This window comes from Panicum virgatum, chromosome 2K, assembly GCF_016808335.1.
Source record: "Panicum virgatum strain AP13 chromosome 2K, P.virgatum_v5, whole genome shotgun sequence".
Classification (NCBI taxonomy): Eukaryota; Viridiplantae; Streptophyta; class Magnoliopsida; order Poales; family Poaceae; genus Panicum; species Panicum virgatum.
The window spans coordinates 55,578,509-55,595,657 of NC_053137.1; the positions used below are offsets into that span (position 1 = coordinate 55,578,509).

General features: G+C 49.1%; 4 protein-coding genes across 4 annotated transcripts; 1 reads left to right on the forward strand and 3 right to left on the reverse strand.

Moving 5' to 3' along the window:
- Positions 1-2,578: 2,578 nt before the first annotated feature.
- LOC120696151 (probable E3 ubiquitin-protein ligase ARI5) lies at positions 2,579-4,433 on the reverse strand. Its single transcript, XM_039979293.1, has one exon. The coding sequence runs from the start codon at positions 4,283-4,285 to the stop codon at positions 2,678-2,680; it is 1,608 nt and encodes a 535-aa protein (XP_039835227.1). The 5' UTR covers positions 4,286-4,433; the 3' UTR covers positions 2,579-2,677.
- Positions 4,434-4,564: 131 nt separating this feature from the next.
- Positions 4,565-6,340, reverse strand: LOC120696152. Its single transcript, XM_039979294.1, has 2 exons — positions 5,508-6,340; positions 4,565-5,368 (listed from the first exon to the last, which is right to left on the reverse strand). Exons 1-2 carry the CDS (start codon positions 6,231-6,233, stop codon positions 4,763-4,765), a joined length of 1,332 nt encoding a protein of 443 aa, XP_039835228.1. The 5' UTR covers positions 6,234-6,340; the 3' UTR covers positions 4,565-4,762.
- Positions 6,341-8,343: 2,003 nt separating this feature from the next.
- LOC120696153 lies at positions 8,344-9,197 on the reverse strand. Its single transcript, XM_039979295.1, has 2 exons — positions 8,850-9,197; positions 8,344-8,720 (listed from the first exon to the last, which is right to left on the reverse strand). The coding sequence occupies exons 1-2, from the start codon at positions 9,189-9,191 to the stop codon at positions 8,451-8,453; spliced, it is 612 nt and encodes a 203-aa protein (XP_039835229.1). The 5' UTR covers positions 9,192-9,197; the 3' UTR covers positions 8,344-8,450.
- A 1,865-nt stretch (positions 9,198-11,062) lies between these two features.
- On the forward strand, positions 11,063-16,905 carry LOC120686941 (mediator of RNA polymerase II transcription subunit 8-like). Its single transcript, XM_039969141.1, has 12 exons — positions 11,063-11,447; positions 11,586-11,710; positions 12,502-12,626; positions 12,729-12,912; positions 13,039-13,143; positions 13,343-13,410; positions 14,174-14,431; positions 14,588-14,641; positions 14,765-14,971; positions 15,185-15,238; positions 15,812-15,872; positions 16,387-16,905. The coding sequence occupies exons 1-12, from the start codon at positions 11,209-11,211 to the stop codon at positions 16,557-16,559; spliced, it is 1,653 nt and encodes a 550-aa protein (XP_039825075.1). The 5' UTR covers positions 11,063-11,208; the 3' UTR covers positions 16,560-16,905.
- Positions 16,906-17,149: the final 244 nt, after the last annotated feature.

The following is a 17,149-nucleotide window of genomic DNA, read 5'->3' on the forward strand; positions in this document are numbered from 1 at the left end:
TAGCACCTTTCTCCAATCCCCTAGACATGAGAATTGGAATACAAAAAGATTTTCATCTATGGCCTTAAAAATGACATCCTTTGCCAAACTCCAAGCATACTTCATATTGGCTAAAAAAGCTGCATGGCTGAAAGGATTTGGAGACATAACCTTGGCCAGAACAGTCCATCGAGCCTCAGCCTTTAACTCCTCTAGGTTCTCTTCCAACACAATGCCTTCATCCTCATCCTCACGTATCTTCAGATGTTGAAGCAGTCTATCTAACTCGGGATCCATAGAATGCAAACTTGGGTTGTATTCAGCCATCTCCCCAAACTAATCAACAGACCGCTCACAAGTGCCCCCAAATCGCAACCAAGGCCGAGAAACAAACCCAATGTTTGCCCTTTAGCCAGCCCGAATCGCGATTGGGAGACCAGAGCAAGAATAAATCAGATTAGATTAGAAGGGGAGAATGAGAACTCACACTGGATTCAAGTGCGAGTACGAAGAACCCTAGAATCGCCCAGGGGAAGCTTCTCGAGCCACACACACACGTTACCGAGCGCTAGTTTGGTTAGGTGCACTAGCCATCAGGCCAGGCCCATCGCATGCAAAAGCAGCACCGCGGCCAGGCTCCAGGGAAACGCGGAAATCGGCCGTTTCCGGCGGGCCTGGCTCACGCGGGCGCAGCGAGAGCACATGCATGTACAAAAACTGCATCCACATGAGCCCATCCATGCAACCAATCGCCGTCTCCTCCAACCAGGTTGCGCCGGCTCAATCAACCAAACATGCTAGCTGTGCACGCGTTGGGCCTGGCCAACCGCGGCCTGGCTGTGTCGTGCGAGCCTGGCTCGGCGCAGATGTGAACCAATCAGCCCCTTATGTGGCGCGGGCGTGCGCCGCGGCGGCGGCGTGCGCAAGGCAGCAGAGGCCTCACGAGCGGCCGAGCGGGGGGTGCTCCGGTTCTCCTCGTGCGTTTTTTTTTTTTTGATGAACTCCTCGTGCGTTTTGGCCGCGCGATCGGGGCAAAAGAAACTTTGGGGGTTTTGTTTGGTTGGTGGCGACTGGCGAGCGATGGCGAGTGGTGGTGGGCGGTGGCCTTTGCCTGCCTTTGGCTCGCGTTGTGGCTGGCGTTAGGCCACGGGTCTCTGTGCCCGGACCGGTGCCGCCGCGCGGTGACACGCCGAGTGCCCGAGTCGAGCCAAGTCCATCGCGACCGTCACGTTAGCCAGCTTCGACGCGCCCCCCACCACCAGCACTTCGTCCGGTCCGTGGCCCCTTCCCTCTCGCAAGATCCCGGTTTCTTTCGCCGCCTCTCGCTCTCCAACCATAACGATTCGACGACTAGAAGCGTGTAGGCTCGTGCTCTCAACACCACCGGAAACAGCAAAGGGAAGCCGGGGCTCGGCGTCTGACCTGGAACCCGGAGGCTTCGACGCATGGCGTGCGTGCTTCTCCCTGTTTGGTTTTGTGAACTATCCTAGGAAATTTTGACCACTAATTACGGTATTAAATAAAGACAGTTTAGAAAACTAACTCTAGAACCCTGCGCTAGGAACCCTGAAGAATCTAACGAGGTCTTTGATCGCATGATTAGAAGATGATTATTGTAGCATTACTGTAGCCAATTAGATTCGTCATGAAAAGTTATACTCATCCCTAAAAATATTTTACAAATAGACTTCATTTAGTACTCCATGCATACGAGATTTTTTTCTCGGCTTGCGTGCACTAGAAACTTTAGTGGGAACCAAACTAAGGCCAAAAACCTTCCAGTTGCCACTTGTTGCGTGTGGTAGAAATTGACGGACGGGTGCCGTGCAAGTGCACCAACCAGGTCGGTATCGGGAGATATATGGGGGCAGAAAACTCCAGAACGGGCGTCGGAGCTGGGTGGAGGACGAGTGCACGACGTCGAGGCGCACGGCGCTTTCGTGCAGGACACAGCTGCAAGGTGCGTGTCCGTTTCGACCGTGCCGCGGAAGCTGGTGTCACGACTCGCGAGCTCTGACCTTTGGAGCAGGTCCAGCCATGTTCAGTTGTACGAGTATCCAGAGGCTCGAGCTCGTCAGTTCTGGCTGCCTCTGATTGACGGTGATTCAACTTTTCAAGTTTGCTGCTACTCCACCCCTCGGTTGGAAGGCCTGATCTGAGAATCAGACGGTAAAAGCCTTGTTTAGATCTAAAGTTCAAAATTCTAAAAAAAATTGTGGCACTTGCATGGTGTATTAAATGTAGTTGAAAAAAATCGCATTACACAGATGGACTGTAAATCGCGATACGAATTTAATGAATTTAATTAGGTCGTGATTAGACACTAAATTGCTACAATAAACATATGCTAATGACGGATTAGTTAGACTTGTTAGATTCATCTCGCGATTTACAATCCATCTGTGCAAAAATTTTTATAAATAGACTTTATTTAGTGCTTCTAAATAATAAGATTATCTTTAAAAAATTTTACGGATAGAGACCTAAACATGGCCAAAATCCAAGCGTTCGTGTTCTTTTCACAGGAAGTTTCGGACCGGGGCGAATTCAACTTTGGGCAGTGTTGTGTGCGAGAGGTGTTTGCGTTTTACGCACCGGATTCTGCTACACGGCGGATGCGCCAAAGAGTTTTCCATTGTAAAAACGTGCATGCACACACACACACACAAAGTAACACACCACTTAAACCCCCACGAAATCACGACACGACCTCGGCCATGCCGGACTCGAACCCCTCCACGAGCTTGCTGAAGTGGTTCCGCGTCACAAGGTTGAGGTTGGAGAGCTTCTCCCTGAACTCGGCGAACTTACCGGCGGCGTACCCGGCGGGGTAGGCGACGGCGTAGACGGCCACGTTCTCCCTGAGCTTGTTCCTTTCCAGTTCGGCGCAGTCGTGCAGCTGCTCCAGCGACCGCTCGGCCTCGCCCTGGAGGTACTCGCAGAACTCGACGTTGTCGCGCGCCGGGTCCAGGTGGTACACGTGCGCGTACGTCCACCGCAGCACCCGGCGCCCCTCGATGACCTGCGCGTACGCCTCCGCGAGGAAGTCCAGCTCCGTCGGCGGCACGCCCACGGCGGCGGCGAACCCGTCCAGCCCGCCGCCGCAGCGCAGCCCGTCCAGGTCCTGCCGCGCCTTGGCCAGCGACGCCGCGTGCGCCGTCCAGCGCTCGTAGTAGTGCAGGAACCGCACCAGCGACGCCCGGCCCTGCCGCCGCTGCGCCTTCTCGCCGGTGAACTCCGCCCGGTCCGCCGCGTAGCGGTTGCAGTGGTAGTTGTTGCCGGCGTGCTTGTCCCAGTCGCCGAGGCAGAGCCAGCAGAACTCGTGCAGGCACGGGGCGCCGCACGTCATGTGGTTGCACCCCTGGTTCTTCTCGATGGCGCGCCGGCACCGGGGGCAGTGCTTCGTGTTGGCCAGCACCCAGCTGGTGGTCTCCCCGTCGGCCCGGCACTTGGCCGCCCACGCGCGCGCCGTGTCGCACGACGCCGGCCGGTGCGCGTCCTCGCCGCACCGGAAGCAGAACACGTGCCCACACCGGCACGACACCTCGTAGGGACGGGACCCCGGCCGGGACCGAACGGCGAGGGCGCACCCGGGCCCCGGGCACCACCGGACGTACTTGCTCGTGCCCTCCTCCACGTACGACCGGACCACGAACACCGCGTACCGGGCCCGGTCCGCGCCGGCGGCCACTGCGTCGACGAGTTCCCGCACGACGGGCGCCGGGCAGCGCGGGTCCGGGCACCGCAGCAGCAGGCACCGCGGGCCGTCGCCGACCGCCGCGGCGATGTAGCCGCGCCAGCACCCGTGGCAGTAGTAGTGCGGGCACCCCGCCGACCGCATCTCGCCGGGGGCGGAGCGGTCGAAGCAGATGCCGCAGTCGAGCGGCCGGTCGTTGAGCGCCGTGGGGACGGCGCCGCGCCCCGGCGCCAGGCCGACGGCGCCGCGGATGCGCCACTCGTCGGAGAACCACTCGTTCTGGAGCTGCTCGGCGTCCCACCGGCAGTGCCGCAGGAACGCGGCGGCGAAGCCCCGCGGGACCGACAGCAGCTCCGACATCCTCGCCGTGACCTCGTCCTGGCACCTGCGCACGTCGTCCTCGGTCTCGAAATCGTAGCCCTCGCCGCGCTCCTTGTCCTCGTCATCGTTGGTTTCCATGGCCTGCTGGTCGCCGTCGTCATCACTGACGCCGCCGCCGCCGCTGCCGCCGTACTCGCTCTCGCTGTCCTCCTCTGTGCCGTAGTAGCTCTCGTAGTCGTCGTCATCGGCGTCGCAATAGCAATCCTCCTCATTGCCCTCCGGTGCCATGGCGGCGCAGCTGCGTGGCAGGACCAGGAGCCCGTCCGGGAGGATTGATTTGGCGAGAGTTACTCACGCTAATAATATTGTCGCGGGGATTTAGGGTTTCTTGTTACCGATCGGACTCGTTTAGCGGATTGATCTCGTGTTCGCGCGCGTGATTAATATTAAGTCGGTTCGAAGGGGATTTGGACCTGCGTGGAACTAGTCTTCGATCTCCTTTCTCGTCGCAAGCCCTAAATACGCTACACGTCACCGCAACCAAGGAAATTAATGCCTCTTATAAAATTCTATAAATAATAATGGACACCAAATATATTATATGAAAAGAAAGAGCAACACTAGTGTTACTGACATGTGAGGTCAGATCCATGCACATCCAGTGTTATTTGCACCGTTATTATTGAACAAGGCAACTTGCTCGGTATAACAATACCTTGATAGCCTTTGATCAAAAAAAGAAGCACCTTGATAGCCTGATGATCTCTAGCGTTGGAACACACGGTTCGGATTCCGAACACAAGTGCACCGGCAGCCGTCGCCATCGACTCCGCCGCCACCGCCGTCGTGTGATCTCCTGCACTGTCTCAGAGAAGCGCTCCACATGATGCTGATGCACCTGCCATCCCTCGGCTTCCTGTTGACGAAGCTGATCCCGGCAGCGTGCAGCCCCCGCATCTCCTGCTTCACCGCGCCATCCTTCCTCTGCAGGGACGCCTCGATGAGCCCGATCATGGGGGCCCCGACGGCGGCGTACCTTTCGCTCGGATCCCTCAGCTGCACCAGGACCACGAGCACCATGCAGCCCTTGCCCACCGCCTCGTCGCGCCTCCGGTCGGCGGCGACCGTGGCGGCGGGTTCGGTGGCCGGCGGGGACATCTGGATCTTCAGGCCGTCCAGGACCAAAGATTCCAGCTCGTCCGTTGCTTCGAAGACGAGAGCTTCCAGGAGGTCGTCCCCCGAGCTCAGCCTCGCCGTCCGGCGGACGGGCTCGCCGGATTTCCGCTGGCCGGTGATGTCCTTCAGCGGCATCATTTTGATCAGGAACTTGTACAGGTCCTCGGCCCTCATCGCTGCCATCTTGTCAAGAACCTGGCGAAGGCGTCGCATTTGTGAGACCAAAAACAGGGGACAATGGATGCATTTGTTTGTGAGACAAAAAAAACAGGGGACAATGGATGATCACGCGCAGCACAATTCAACGATCACGAGGTTCATTCATCAAGCTCACCTCTGACGCGCTCGACGCGTCCACGGGGACGACGGGCCGCGACACCTGCACGGCCAGCCTCTCCCATGGCCGCCCGACCCGCACCCTCCTGACCTCGCGCAGGTAGCTCCCGTCCTCCAGCCTCACCATATCCTGCACGCTGCTGGCGCCGTGGCCGACGCTGGCACACCTCTTGGTAGCCCCGTTCCTGGAGCACTCGGTGGCGGCCGAGCCGGTGCCCTCCTCCCCGGCCTTGGCGCCCGGCGGCGCGGGCCTCTCCTCCTGCCCCCCCAGCCACTCGCTCAGCCTCCTGATCTCCTCCTCCAAGAGCTGCATCCTCTTCCCGTACCTTTCCGCGTCGCTGCTGCGCAGCGGCGCGTCCTCTGCCCCCCTCGGCGCCGGCTGCGGCGGGCCGCGGCGGTGGATGGAGAGGCAGGACATGAGGCCGGAGCAGCCGGTGGAGGCCATGGCCGGCGCCGGGGCCGATGGCTTCTTGCGGGACATGGTGGACGCTCGGTGCACTTTCGAAGTTGCAGGAGCTCTGCTACGAGCCTTTTGCCGGTTCTTGTAGGTGCGGCGGCGGTGGAGCCGTTGGGGTTTAGTTGCGAATTGCGATTCGTGAGGCGGCAGTTCGAATTCGAAACTTGAACTCGGAGGCCGTCGAGCTTTTTGCGGGCGGCAAGTGTACTTGCAGAGCTCGACGCGGCGGCGCCGGTCGTGGTGTGCGGCGACGGGGCGCATGCGCATCGGATCGTGTGGTACTTGCCGATACGAACCGCAATAACTTCGGGCTCAAGAGTAGACTTTGCAGTGCTACTGCTGCGCTGCTTGTTTTGCATCATACTACTACTGGTGAGTACTGAGTGCTGTGCTGTGACGTTGCGATCTGAAATCCGTATTTATATCTGCTGAAATTGTTGATGGTACCAATGCTGATCGTAATGGTGCAATGATGTCTGAATTCCTTTCCTGAACCGCAATTGCAGGCCTGATCCATGATCCATGTATTATCAAAAAGAAAGAGAGGTTCAGAAGTAGCAAATCTTTGAAGAACAGTATACTACTACCGAAACAAATTCAATGTGGTACTCTGGGCACAAGTGTTTGAACATACTTGGTTAATGCTACTTTATAAGGTACATTATGCTAAATGAATTACCTAGTTGAGTCAATGTTCATATGGTCAAATGACCCATTGAATGTAACTTGACAGTAAAGAGAGGTTTTCATGATGAATATAGTTATAATAGATAGAAAAGAAGAATAACAACTTTGAACCCCCAGTTTTCCTGGTTTAGTAAAACACAAGGAGTAATAGACTCATTGAAATGTAGGAAACAAATAAATCTTTGATGGTTGTGAGTTACTAGTTTTAGAGTGGTTTAAATGCAGTGAATCTTATCTTATTATGCTTCTAAGTCTTGGCAATAAGATAACGAAGGCATTGAAGCCAAAAAAGAAGAAGAAGAAGTGACTGCTTAATTCTTCAAAAGATTGCTTCCTCAAGCTAATATAACCTCAATAATCAAGATCCTAATGTATACAGAATGTAATAAGTGCATGGACTAACTACTTAGGATTCATTATAATAATTAGTTAAGTCAAAACACCACAAAAGCAATACAATTTGTTGCTGCCATCTGCAAAAGTCAAAAGGGACTCCACTTGGAGAGGACTTTCTGGAGACGGTGCCTAACAGAGAAGAGGTCATCATATAGAGACCAAAGAGTGTGCACAAAATACTGCCAGTTCATAATGATTAAACTAATGATTAACTTGAACTGAAACAAAAGCTTCACAATTACAACTTCATTTAAGAATTTAGGCCAGTCTCAGTGGGAGTGTCATCGACACAGTTACCTAGACTGGAATCTTAAGAACTGTGCCAGTGGAGGGTCATGGTAATAACACTCATCTCATATTTCATGACACTCTTCTTTTCTCTCTCCTCATACTATTGGTACATGTTATCAAATTTAATGTCCATGACACTCTTATGACCCTCCCACTGAGACTGGCCTTACTGATAATGAGTGGTTAGTAATAAATACACCCTTTTCTGATTCTATCCTGTAACAAATTTAAAGAAGTTTGGCATAAGATTCATATGTGATAGTAGATGAACTTGTAAAAACAAATGAAATGAAACCCAGAAAAGGAGATATGGCCATATTGAAATCTGAACACAAGTGTAACTTTTATCCAAAGGGAGATTCAAATTGAAAAAAGAAAGTTATTAAGAAGTGAAGGATGGTACAACAGAATCCCAATGGAGAAACACAATTCAGTTTGTAAGAAAAATCATGGTAAATACACCCACAAGTGCTTCAGAAGTCATTGCTGTTCTTGAACGGGGTAGAACCATAAAAGTTGAAGCCTAATTTTGTCGTGATCGTGATGTATCGAGCATATATACCACTTAATTGTTGCAGAGGCGGCCGCAAGACAAAGATAATACTGCTTGTAGTAAGTATCTAAACCAAGCGCAGATGGCTCTCTAGCTGAAAGATTTTTCACCACGACAACACCCTTAAAAGAACCGGGAACATATGCGACATTATGGGAAGTCAGTCAGCTGATAATGTAATGGTCAGTCAGGGGGAATCTACTAAGTATTTGATTGGCTACTACAATATTTTCTTCGTACGTGGGATTGCTTTACTTTTTTTGTGGGTTAAGTATTGTTTTCATAATTAGATGGATCTCATTACAAGCTAAAACAACACTCCTAATGGGATAAAATTTGAATGCTAAAATAACACTTATTTTGGGACGTCGAGACTGATATATAGATGATCAAATAATGAAACGAAACTGATTCCGAGCAAGATCAAGATGGACAACGTTGCAATGTGCCATCATGTAAACGGTTATATTCTTAAGCATAACATAGGAAAAAGAGTTTAACAACAATGCATAACTTGAGGTTTCGATCAGGCTAAGCCTAAAGATGACACACATTCGTTACACCCAGATGCATTTGATGGAAGCATTTGCCTCAAGGATGCTGCAGAACTCCTGGTACCCTCTGTCACTTGGTGACACCTCATTACACTGTTTAATGGTCACTCTCTTTAGCCTTGGCGCCGACCTGAATATAAACTTCAGAAAATCGACTTCATTATCAGCAGCCCTGAAGATTACAAATTCTACCACTTCAAGGTTTGGCAAGGAGATCTGTCCATTTCTCCAGCAGCCAGCTTGATCGCAGTAACAATTCTCTGATGAGCATTCCTAGAAAGTACAGAAGCACGTTTCGTTACGAACACTTCAAAGAGTTAAGGGACTAGATGTGTAAAGAATGTGCATGCATGGATTTGCTGATTTGCAGAAGATACATGAGAAAGCTAGGTGCATGGTTACCTTGTTCTGCACGGGACTAATTATCTCGAGCTCGCGCAGTCGCGGGCAACGGGAAAGGAAGACACTGTGGTTGACGGAGCAGTAACCTCTGAGTACAAAGTGCTCGAGCTTGTCGAAGTTGCCAGCGGGAGGTAGGCTAATGTCGAACCTGTCGATGAACAGAGTGATCGAGGTGGCGCGTTTGAATACTGGCATCTCGATTAGGCCGCGGTCGTAGCAGTCATAGTCCACCGAGACTAGGAGATCAGCTGGCGCGAGCTGGGCTGCAGCGCGTAGCCGCAAGGAGATTCTCTTGGAGCCAAGCTTGCCGAGGCGGAGGCGGTTGAGGTCGGGGCGCACCATGGCGAGCGCGGCGGGGGGGGGGGGGGGGGGGGGGGGGGGGGGGGGGGGGTCCGCGCCGTAAAAGGTCAGGTCACGAAGCTCCGTCCAGAGGCCGCGCCACCGGCTCGAGAGCGCGCTGGTGCGCGCAGCCTGACGTACACATCCGAGACGGGCGAGCACCTTGAGGAGCAATTCATCGGGGAGGCCGCTGAGCCGGTCCTCCCCAGGCGCACCTCCTCTCGGCGCCGGCGCCGGCGGCGTGGCCAGGCGGCGGGCGGATCTCAGCTGCATGCTCTTTCGGTTTAACTGCGATGCAAAGCAAGATGGAGAGGATGATGAGTGAAACAAGAAAATGGAGCGGAGGATCGGAGGCAGCATGATGCTTATGGTGCTGAAGGAAGATCTAGAAAGGGTGAGGCCGCCGCCCGAACGTACCACCGGGCGGAAGCCCGCGCGGGCGTAAGGAAGGCGGCGGCGGATACCTCTTTGTTTTCCTCACCCGGGTGGGGATGCGTGCCGCCGCCGGCCGATGACCCTCCTCCCTCCTCGTAGACGCCGCTCGCCGGATCTGCACCGCAGGATGTAGGCCGGCGCCGTCGACCGGCAGAGGAGGAGAAAAACCCCCGGCGATGATGACTGCAGGTAGCAGCGGAGAAGGCGGGGAGCGGCGGCTAGCTGGCTGCTGGCTTTTGCAGCGAGAGGCGAACCTGCTTGCACTCAATGCCTTTTGCCGGTTCTTGTAGGTGCGGCGGCTGGTGGAGTGGTGGAGCTGTTAGGGTTAATTAGTTGCGATTCGTGAGGCGGCAGTTCGAATTCGAACTTGAACTCGGAGGACGTGATGTGCGGCGATGGGGCGCGCATGCGCATCGGATCCTGTGGTACTTGCCGATACTGTTATGCTGTATGCTACTGATATTGGTGATGTGATACGAACCGCGCGCAATAACTCAGGGCTCGAGACTAGACTTTGCAGTGCTGCCGCTATGCTGCTTGCTTTCATAGGTTGTGTTTAGATCCGCAAAAAGTGGTAAAAAAAGTTACTGGGATTCTGTAGCATACTGTACCATTTTTTGTTTGTTTGTGATAAATATTGTCCTACTATAGATTAACTAGGCTCAAAAGATTCGTCTCGCAACGTACATCAAAACTATGCAATTAGTTTCTTATTTACCTACATTTAGTACTTCATGCATGAGGCAAAAGATTTGATGTGATAAGTGAATAGTAAAGTTTGGAGAGAAAGATTTTGCAACTAAACACAGCCATAGTATTGGTGAGCACTGACTGAGTACTGTGCCGTGACGTTGCAATCTGAATTTAAATCTGCTGAAATTGTTGACAGTGCCAAGGCTGAGCATAATGGTGCAATGACGCCCGAATGTCTGAGTACCTTTCCTGAACCGCAAACGCACGCCTGATCCATGATCCATGTATTATCAAAAAGAAAGAGAGGTTCAGAAGTGGTAAATCTTTGAAGAACAGTGTACTACTACCGAAACAAATTCATTGGAACGACAATTCTCCCTGAACAAAGCGAGCAATGTGATAACATTTGATTTGTTGAGGTGCATCATGAATACCTCCACCTTTAGAAAGGATTCATCTAATGTTTTCCTTCGTCCACGTGCCTTTTCCCACTAGTTTGCTCTAACTGAGATTAAGAGGTCCTGCATTTTGAAAAAAAAATAAGAGTAGGCCTTGCAGAATTATTTTATAGCACCTCAAAAGGGCAGTATATATGCACTCCTTGAAGAAAGACTCGTACAATAATATGTTTTGTTAGATTTCAATTATTATTCAAATCTTGAATTTGGAGGCTTGAAAAAATTGGATTCGGTTTAGGAGCAGCCACACGGTTTAAGCTAGTGTAGAGCACTGACCTGACCGGTCCACATGTCAGTGTAAGCCAGGCACGGAAACTGAGGCTTTCACAGGTATCGACCCCCGGTTCCCGGAGATCCCGACACCTTCCGATTCGAGGCCGCCTCCCCCTTCCACTCCGCCGCACCACCACCGCTCCCACGCTAGTGCTCCGGCGATGGACGCGGCGGCGGCGGCGCTAGGGGCAGCACCCGGCCCTGGCGTTCCGCCCCCGGGCGCGGCCGCAGGGGAGCAGCAGGCGGCTCCCCGCGTCGAGCGGCTCAGCGCGGGGGTGCAGCAGCAGCTGAACCTTGAGGGGATGCGCGCGCGCGCGGTGGGGCTGTACAAGGCCATCTCCCGCATCCTCGAGGACTTCGACGTCATCGCCCGCACGAACCCCACCGCCTCCCCAAAGTGGTAAGCCCCAACCCCCCCGGCTCCCGATTAATGTCCACAGGGATTCTAGGGTTTAGTTACGGCATCTCTGCTGGTGTTGTGTCGCTGCGAGATTGCTGACTGGTATGGTTTGGCTTCCTGTGGTATGGTGAATTGCAGGCAGGACGTCCTCGGGCAGTTCTCGATGGTGAGCATGGAGCTCTTCAACATTGTGGAGGACATTAAGAATGTGTCCAAGGTGTTTGTAGTGTACCCCAGGAACGTCAATGCCGAGAATGCTCCAAGTATGCTGTTCCGAAATATCCTTCAATTTGCCCCCTTTATGGATATGCATATTTCTGTTTATCTTTGTGTCTACTTTAGTTAGCACATAGTAGGATTAGTTTTGCTAGAAATCATAACTAGTATGTAGTTTTCTCTAATATATAGGATACTTTTCCTTCTGTCAGCTATGTTCTAGTTCAATCTCAGGGTTTACTGATTCAGTTGTGCAATGGAGCTTCTTCCTGTTCAGGGATAGCAGTTTCAAGAAACACCTTTTGGTAAATCGAAGCATGTAATTTTAGGAAGACATTATCTAATATAAACCCTCTCTGTTTACGTCTTAACTTAAATGTTGATTTTAATGAGTTCTGTTCAGTAACCAACTGTATTGAGTTTAAGGGAATCCATCAAACAAATATTGTCTTATTTGACTGAATACCAGGTAGCCTTTGGCTGCTCATGGTTCAGCATTGCCCAACTCTATGATTCATCTATGTTTCAATGTATTTGGAGGAAAAAAAAATCTGGATTCTTTGTTGTTGTAGTAGGGATTAATGACGTCTAGAAGTATGGCCAGCTGAGCTAATGTCGTTATATTTTGGTATGCTGTTTCTTTGTTTATTTCTCACAAGTTGTGTTACTCATGAAGAGTCAATCTAAGAAGATGTTGGAAAATGGTTGGTTGCTCTAACTGGTCATGATGCCTTGCAATTTAGTGTTCACAATTTGTATAATGTGAATACTCAGTTTGTACAGTAATTTGCTACAAGTGGTGCAGCATAATTCTTACTTCATTGTGTGAGTGTTGCAGTACTACCTGTAATGCTGTCATCAAAACTGTTGCCTGAGATGGAAGTTGAGGAAACTACAAAAAAAGAGCAATTATTGTCTGGAATAGCAAATCTACCTGTTCCTACACAGATTGAAAAGATAAAGGTGAGCAATTCAGTATGAAGAATGAAAAACTATAGCAAGTGGTACCTGATTGATTTATTGGCTATCTAGAAAGTAGAATGGACTTGTTATTATTCCTTTCAGGTTAGAATAGACATGATTGGGAGTGCATGCGAAACTGCTGAGAAAGTAATTGCTGACTGCCGTAAGAGCTATGGGCTAGGAAGTCGTCAGGGGACAAATCTTGTTCCTACATTGGACAAAGCTCAAGCTGCAAAGATACAGGAGCAGGAAGGCTTACTTAGAGCAGCAGTAAATTATGGTGAAGGTGAAAGACATAATGCTTTACCAATGTTGATAACAAATACAATTACATCTCCAAATAAATGATCCTTTTACTTCCATTCTTGTTACAATTCAGTACTTTGCCCTGCTGAAATTATTTGATTGCCAGGATTACGGATATCGGGAGACCAGAGGCAGCCACAATCTCTTCCTAGCCATTTAGTGGAAGTACTTCCTTTTGGGGATGGGGCACAAAATGTTGGTGATAATTCTGGTACGTAAATTTTGTTGTGCATCTGAATTGTATAAATGATCATCTCCCTGTTCTGAGTTATGATTTGTCGGGTTGTTCTCATTTTTTGTGACATGCTCCATAAAAAAATCTTTATATGCCACTCGTTGACACTTGCATTGAAGATCTATTTCGCAGAAAGGCTTCAATATCAGCATCTAATTGCTATTTTTGTTCGCAGGTGGCTATCCCAAAAGTTCCTCAACATTTGCACCTAGTAGTGTCAACACCCAGGGAAATCCGATTCAGGTTTCTGACTTTCTGTTACGTAATTTTAACTGATTTGTCATCATGATATTAGGAGAGGTCTATCTTATTGCCCTTTTGGTTGAATACCTCTTCAGAAAGAGGCAGATTGAATGGCGTGATTCATTCTGTTTTACATGATATCAATCATCTCCCCATGGTGTTGTTAAAATAGTTTTAGTTCATAAGCAATGGCAATAGCCAAATACAGATAATTGTTTTACATGATGTCAATCATCTCCCCATGGTGTTGTTACTCAGTGTTCTAAATCTATTTGTTTTTTTTGGCTAAATGCTAAGCTAAGGAACCTCAACCCGCTAAGCTAGCTATGGCTGCTATAGTGCCGATAAATGGTGTGCAGTGGAAAATAGTGATGCTATGCTTAGCTCCAAGTAGACGAGCCAAATGAGCTGGGGCCGTGTTCAAAGTGGTCTTTTCTAGGGGGACCCAGTTTTTCTTGGTGCACATATATATGAATCTTAAGATCTTTCTAATGAACTCGATGAGGATTATATCCGTTCTAAATCGAGTCTAGACTATGCCATTATCAGATTTTGTGATGGTCTTCTGAACATGATTCATTGTATTAGTGTCGGATGTGATGTATCAGCATGTATTAGCACTCCATTTGGACTTATATTGCACAATTTTTATTGTTTTATATATTTTCTCAATGAAGGATAGCTTCGATGATAGCTTTTATAACATTTTTTAACGTCGTAAACCTGTGAAAAAAATGATTTGAAACCTTGATACTTCTTGCAGGCACCTGGAGGGCAGTTACTTGGAAGACCTGCGCCATCACCTGGAGGCACAGGAACCCCTAATTTTGAGAATGTGTCTACTCCTCCAATGCCATATGCTAACTCCCCTAGGTCTGGCACCAATATGATGAATACCCCTTCACCCCAGCAGCATCTAACACCACAACAACAGAGGCAGAAGCTGATACAAGCATCTCAACAGCACCAATTGCATGCTCAACAGCAGCTAAGGCCATCAGCTGCTGGGATGTTAGCACAGGTAAAGACATGTTTACATTTGGAGCTATGGATGTGCTTTAGTTTTATAGATTTTCTTTAGTACATGTTTTCCTTCTCGATTCCTTCTTGATTGTGTTACATTCGTTCTGTATGTGATTCCATTTCATGTGCTTACTCAATCCACACTTTCCTGTAGAGCGCACTTCCTCAGCTACAAGATTTACAGGGGCAGGCTCAACAAAAACTACAGGCAAATTGATAGCCTTATTTTTCTGCTGAAATAGTCCCCCCCCCCTCCCCCCCTCCCCCCCCTCCCCCCCCCCCCCTCTCCTCCTCCTCTGAAAACTTGAATTTCTAAAAATACCTTTTGCAGGTCCCTGGTCAACAACAAATGCAGTACAACCAAGCCTTGTCACAACAGTTTCATAACAGGCAGATGCAGCCTGGACGTATGCAACCAGGCATGGCTCAGAGTCAATTGAACCAAGGAACTCAGCTACGAAGTCACTTGGGCCAGTTTGCTGGACCTGCAAATAGTGCAATGTTCACTGCTGCACAGGCTCCATCAAACTCACAAATGGTTAGATATGCTTTCTCCTAATAATTTAGTTTGGAAAATAAGTCCATTCGGTTTCCTTAACACATTGTTGGACTTTATTGATATGCATCTACGATGTCATGAAGGACCTAACGAGAAAAACTTTTTAGTTTGTTTAGTTGCTAATCTGATCTATATACTTTTCTGTACATGGTCTCATGGTTGATTAATCTTGCCTTTATTTTTCCATCTTAGATGGCAAATATGCCTGGAACAATGCAATCACAGTCGCTTATGCCTCAAATGCAGGTCAGTGCCTTTATATTGTTTCGCTGTATCCAGGTTTATTCAGAAATAATATTCTGAATCTGTTTGAAGAAAATAGTTCTCTGCATGCGTGGTGTATAATTGACCATCACAATTACTGGGCGATGACAGTCTGTATTTCCCTTTACCCTTGTAAATCTTCTAGAAAGGAGGAGTTTATTGCTGTATTGTACATGAGTGTTTGCTGTAGGGGGGTCTGATTATGAAGGCCTATTATTTGCCTAGTTGCATGATTCATATTGTCAATGCCGAAGTTGGGTTTCCCAAGCAAGTTCAGCACTAGATTCTCTAATTGATGGACTGGGGCAGTAGTTAAGTGCTAGTTTGGGCAGTTGACTTCTCTAACAATAGCTAAGGTTACCATTTTATGTTTTCCTCTTATGCTAATGGTATCTTGTCCATCATCATGAACATGATTTCATGATTAGTGAAGAAGCTGCGTCATGTAAAGATTCTAGCATATGTTGCCTTTTTTTTGGCTGTTTCTGGAATGTATGCTGTTCTTCACACATAACATTTTGTATTGATTTTATTGTTTTGATGATTAATAATCAGTATGGTATGGCTGGTGGGCATCCACAAAGGAGTCATCCATCCCAAATGCTGACTGACCAAAGTACGTACTGTTTCCTTCCTCTAGCTTTTGTAAGTTACCATTGTCAAGTGGATAAAATTGTTGTTTCAAGCCATGAATTCGAGACATATCATATACCACTATCAACTGTTTTGGTAGCATTGCTGGCATGTTTGGTAGAAAACTGGCCCTAGAGTTAGAAGAGACATTTGTATGAGACTGATGGTGGAGGCACGATCACAATTCAAAAGGGTAAAATATATTGGAAATTACTTTCAGGCAAAGGTAGGACGCCATTACAAAAACATCAGGAATAGAGTACCAAGGAAAAGTCAGAGCACTGTCCTCTTTTTAAGTTTTTTAGCATTTGTCCGGTGCTAGTATGCTGCTTTGGCCCCATAGTGTTGGAAGCATTGCCAGATGCAAAGCTTTAAGTGCCCTTGATTTTGAATTGTTATTGTGGCACACACTTTTGACAGTCTATTTTACCTTTTGACCAAATAATTGTCTCAAGTTTCTACTTCTGAGCAATTCTCTGCAATGTTTTCTGCTGCAGTGTTTGGTATGGGAGCCACAAATAGCAGCATGATGGGAATGCAGCAACAGCAGCAAGGGGTATACGGGAACATGCAGGCCGGTGCTCAGAACATGCAACAGGGCATGGTAGGACTTCAGAATCAGGCACAGAATCCCAATTTCCCTCAGCAGAGACAACAGAACCAGCAATGATCAACAGCTAACGTCAATTTGCTAGAGCATGGGCACATGGGGACAATTGTACACACCACAAGATAGAGCAAGAGCTACCAGTCTACCACCAATTCCTATTAATCTGTGTGTCATTTATAGTTGTCAATGACTCAATGTTAAGTTGATAGCCTTTTTTTTTGGCTGTAAATCGATGTAGATGTATCACCACTGGTGAGATGCAGGCCAAGTGTTGCATAGCATGATACATTCTGCGTTGTGTTTGTCTAAGATATCTGCCTGCTGGTGTATCTCTTTTGTTGGAATCGCCTAACGTGCGTGCCTGTTGTTAAACTGCATACGGCTATCAACTACGATCCAGTTCTCAGACCAAATGAGCCTCATGCAATCCCTTCAGGAACCTTCCTGGCGGAAGGTATGTGGCACAGTGGCAGATCATGCGCTCGGTTAATCTTATGCTCCCAAAGGAGACCTCTGAACGCTCTTTGTGAAGGGCACAAGTGCACTCTTGTGAAATGAATTGAAGAGCAACAGTACCGGTGTTTCTTCGTATGGTTGTCCACGGGAGCCCTGCCCGCCGAAGGCTGCACTCATTTATTTCAGCAAAAAAA

Coding starts and splice junctions, on each gene's coding strand:
- LOC120696151 (XM_039979293.1), bottom strand. CDS start 4,285: ATGGCACCGGAGGGCAATGAGGAGGATTGCTATTGCGACGCCGATGAC.
- LOC120696152 (XM_039979294.1), bottom strand. CDS start 6,233: ATGCGCATGCGCCCCGTCGCCGCACACCACGACCGGCGCCGCCGCGTC. Junction 5,369..5,507: donor ACGCGTCGAGCGCGTCAGAG/GTGAGCTTGATG, acceptor CGCCTTCGCCAG/GTTCTTGACAAGATGGCAGC.
- LOC120696153 (XM_039979295.1), bottom strand. CDS start 9,191: ATGGTGCGCCCCGACCTCAACCGCCTCCGCCTCGGCAAGCTTGGCTCC. Junction 8,721..8,849: donor TTAGTCCCGTGCAGAACAAG/GTAACCATGCAC, acceptor TGTACTTTCTAG/GAATGCTCATCAGAGAATTG.
- LOC120686941 (XM_039969141.1), top strand. CDS start 11,209: ATGGACGCGGCGGCGGCGGCGCTAGGGGCAGCACCCGGCCCTGGCGTT. Junction 13,411..14,173: donor CCCAGGGAAATCCGATTCAG/GTTTCTGACTTT, acceptor TACTTCTTGCAG/GCACCTGGAGGGCAGTTACT. Junction 14,432..14,587: donor CTGCTGGGATGTTAGCACAG/GTAAAGACATGT, acceptor ACTTTCCTGTAG/AGCGCACTTCCTCAGCTACA.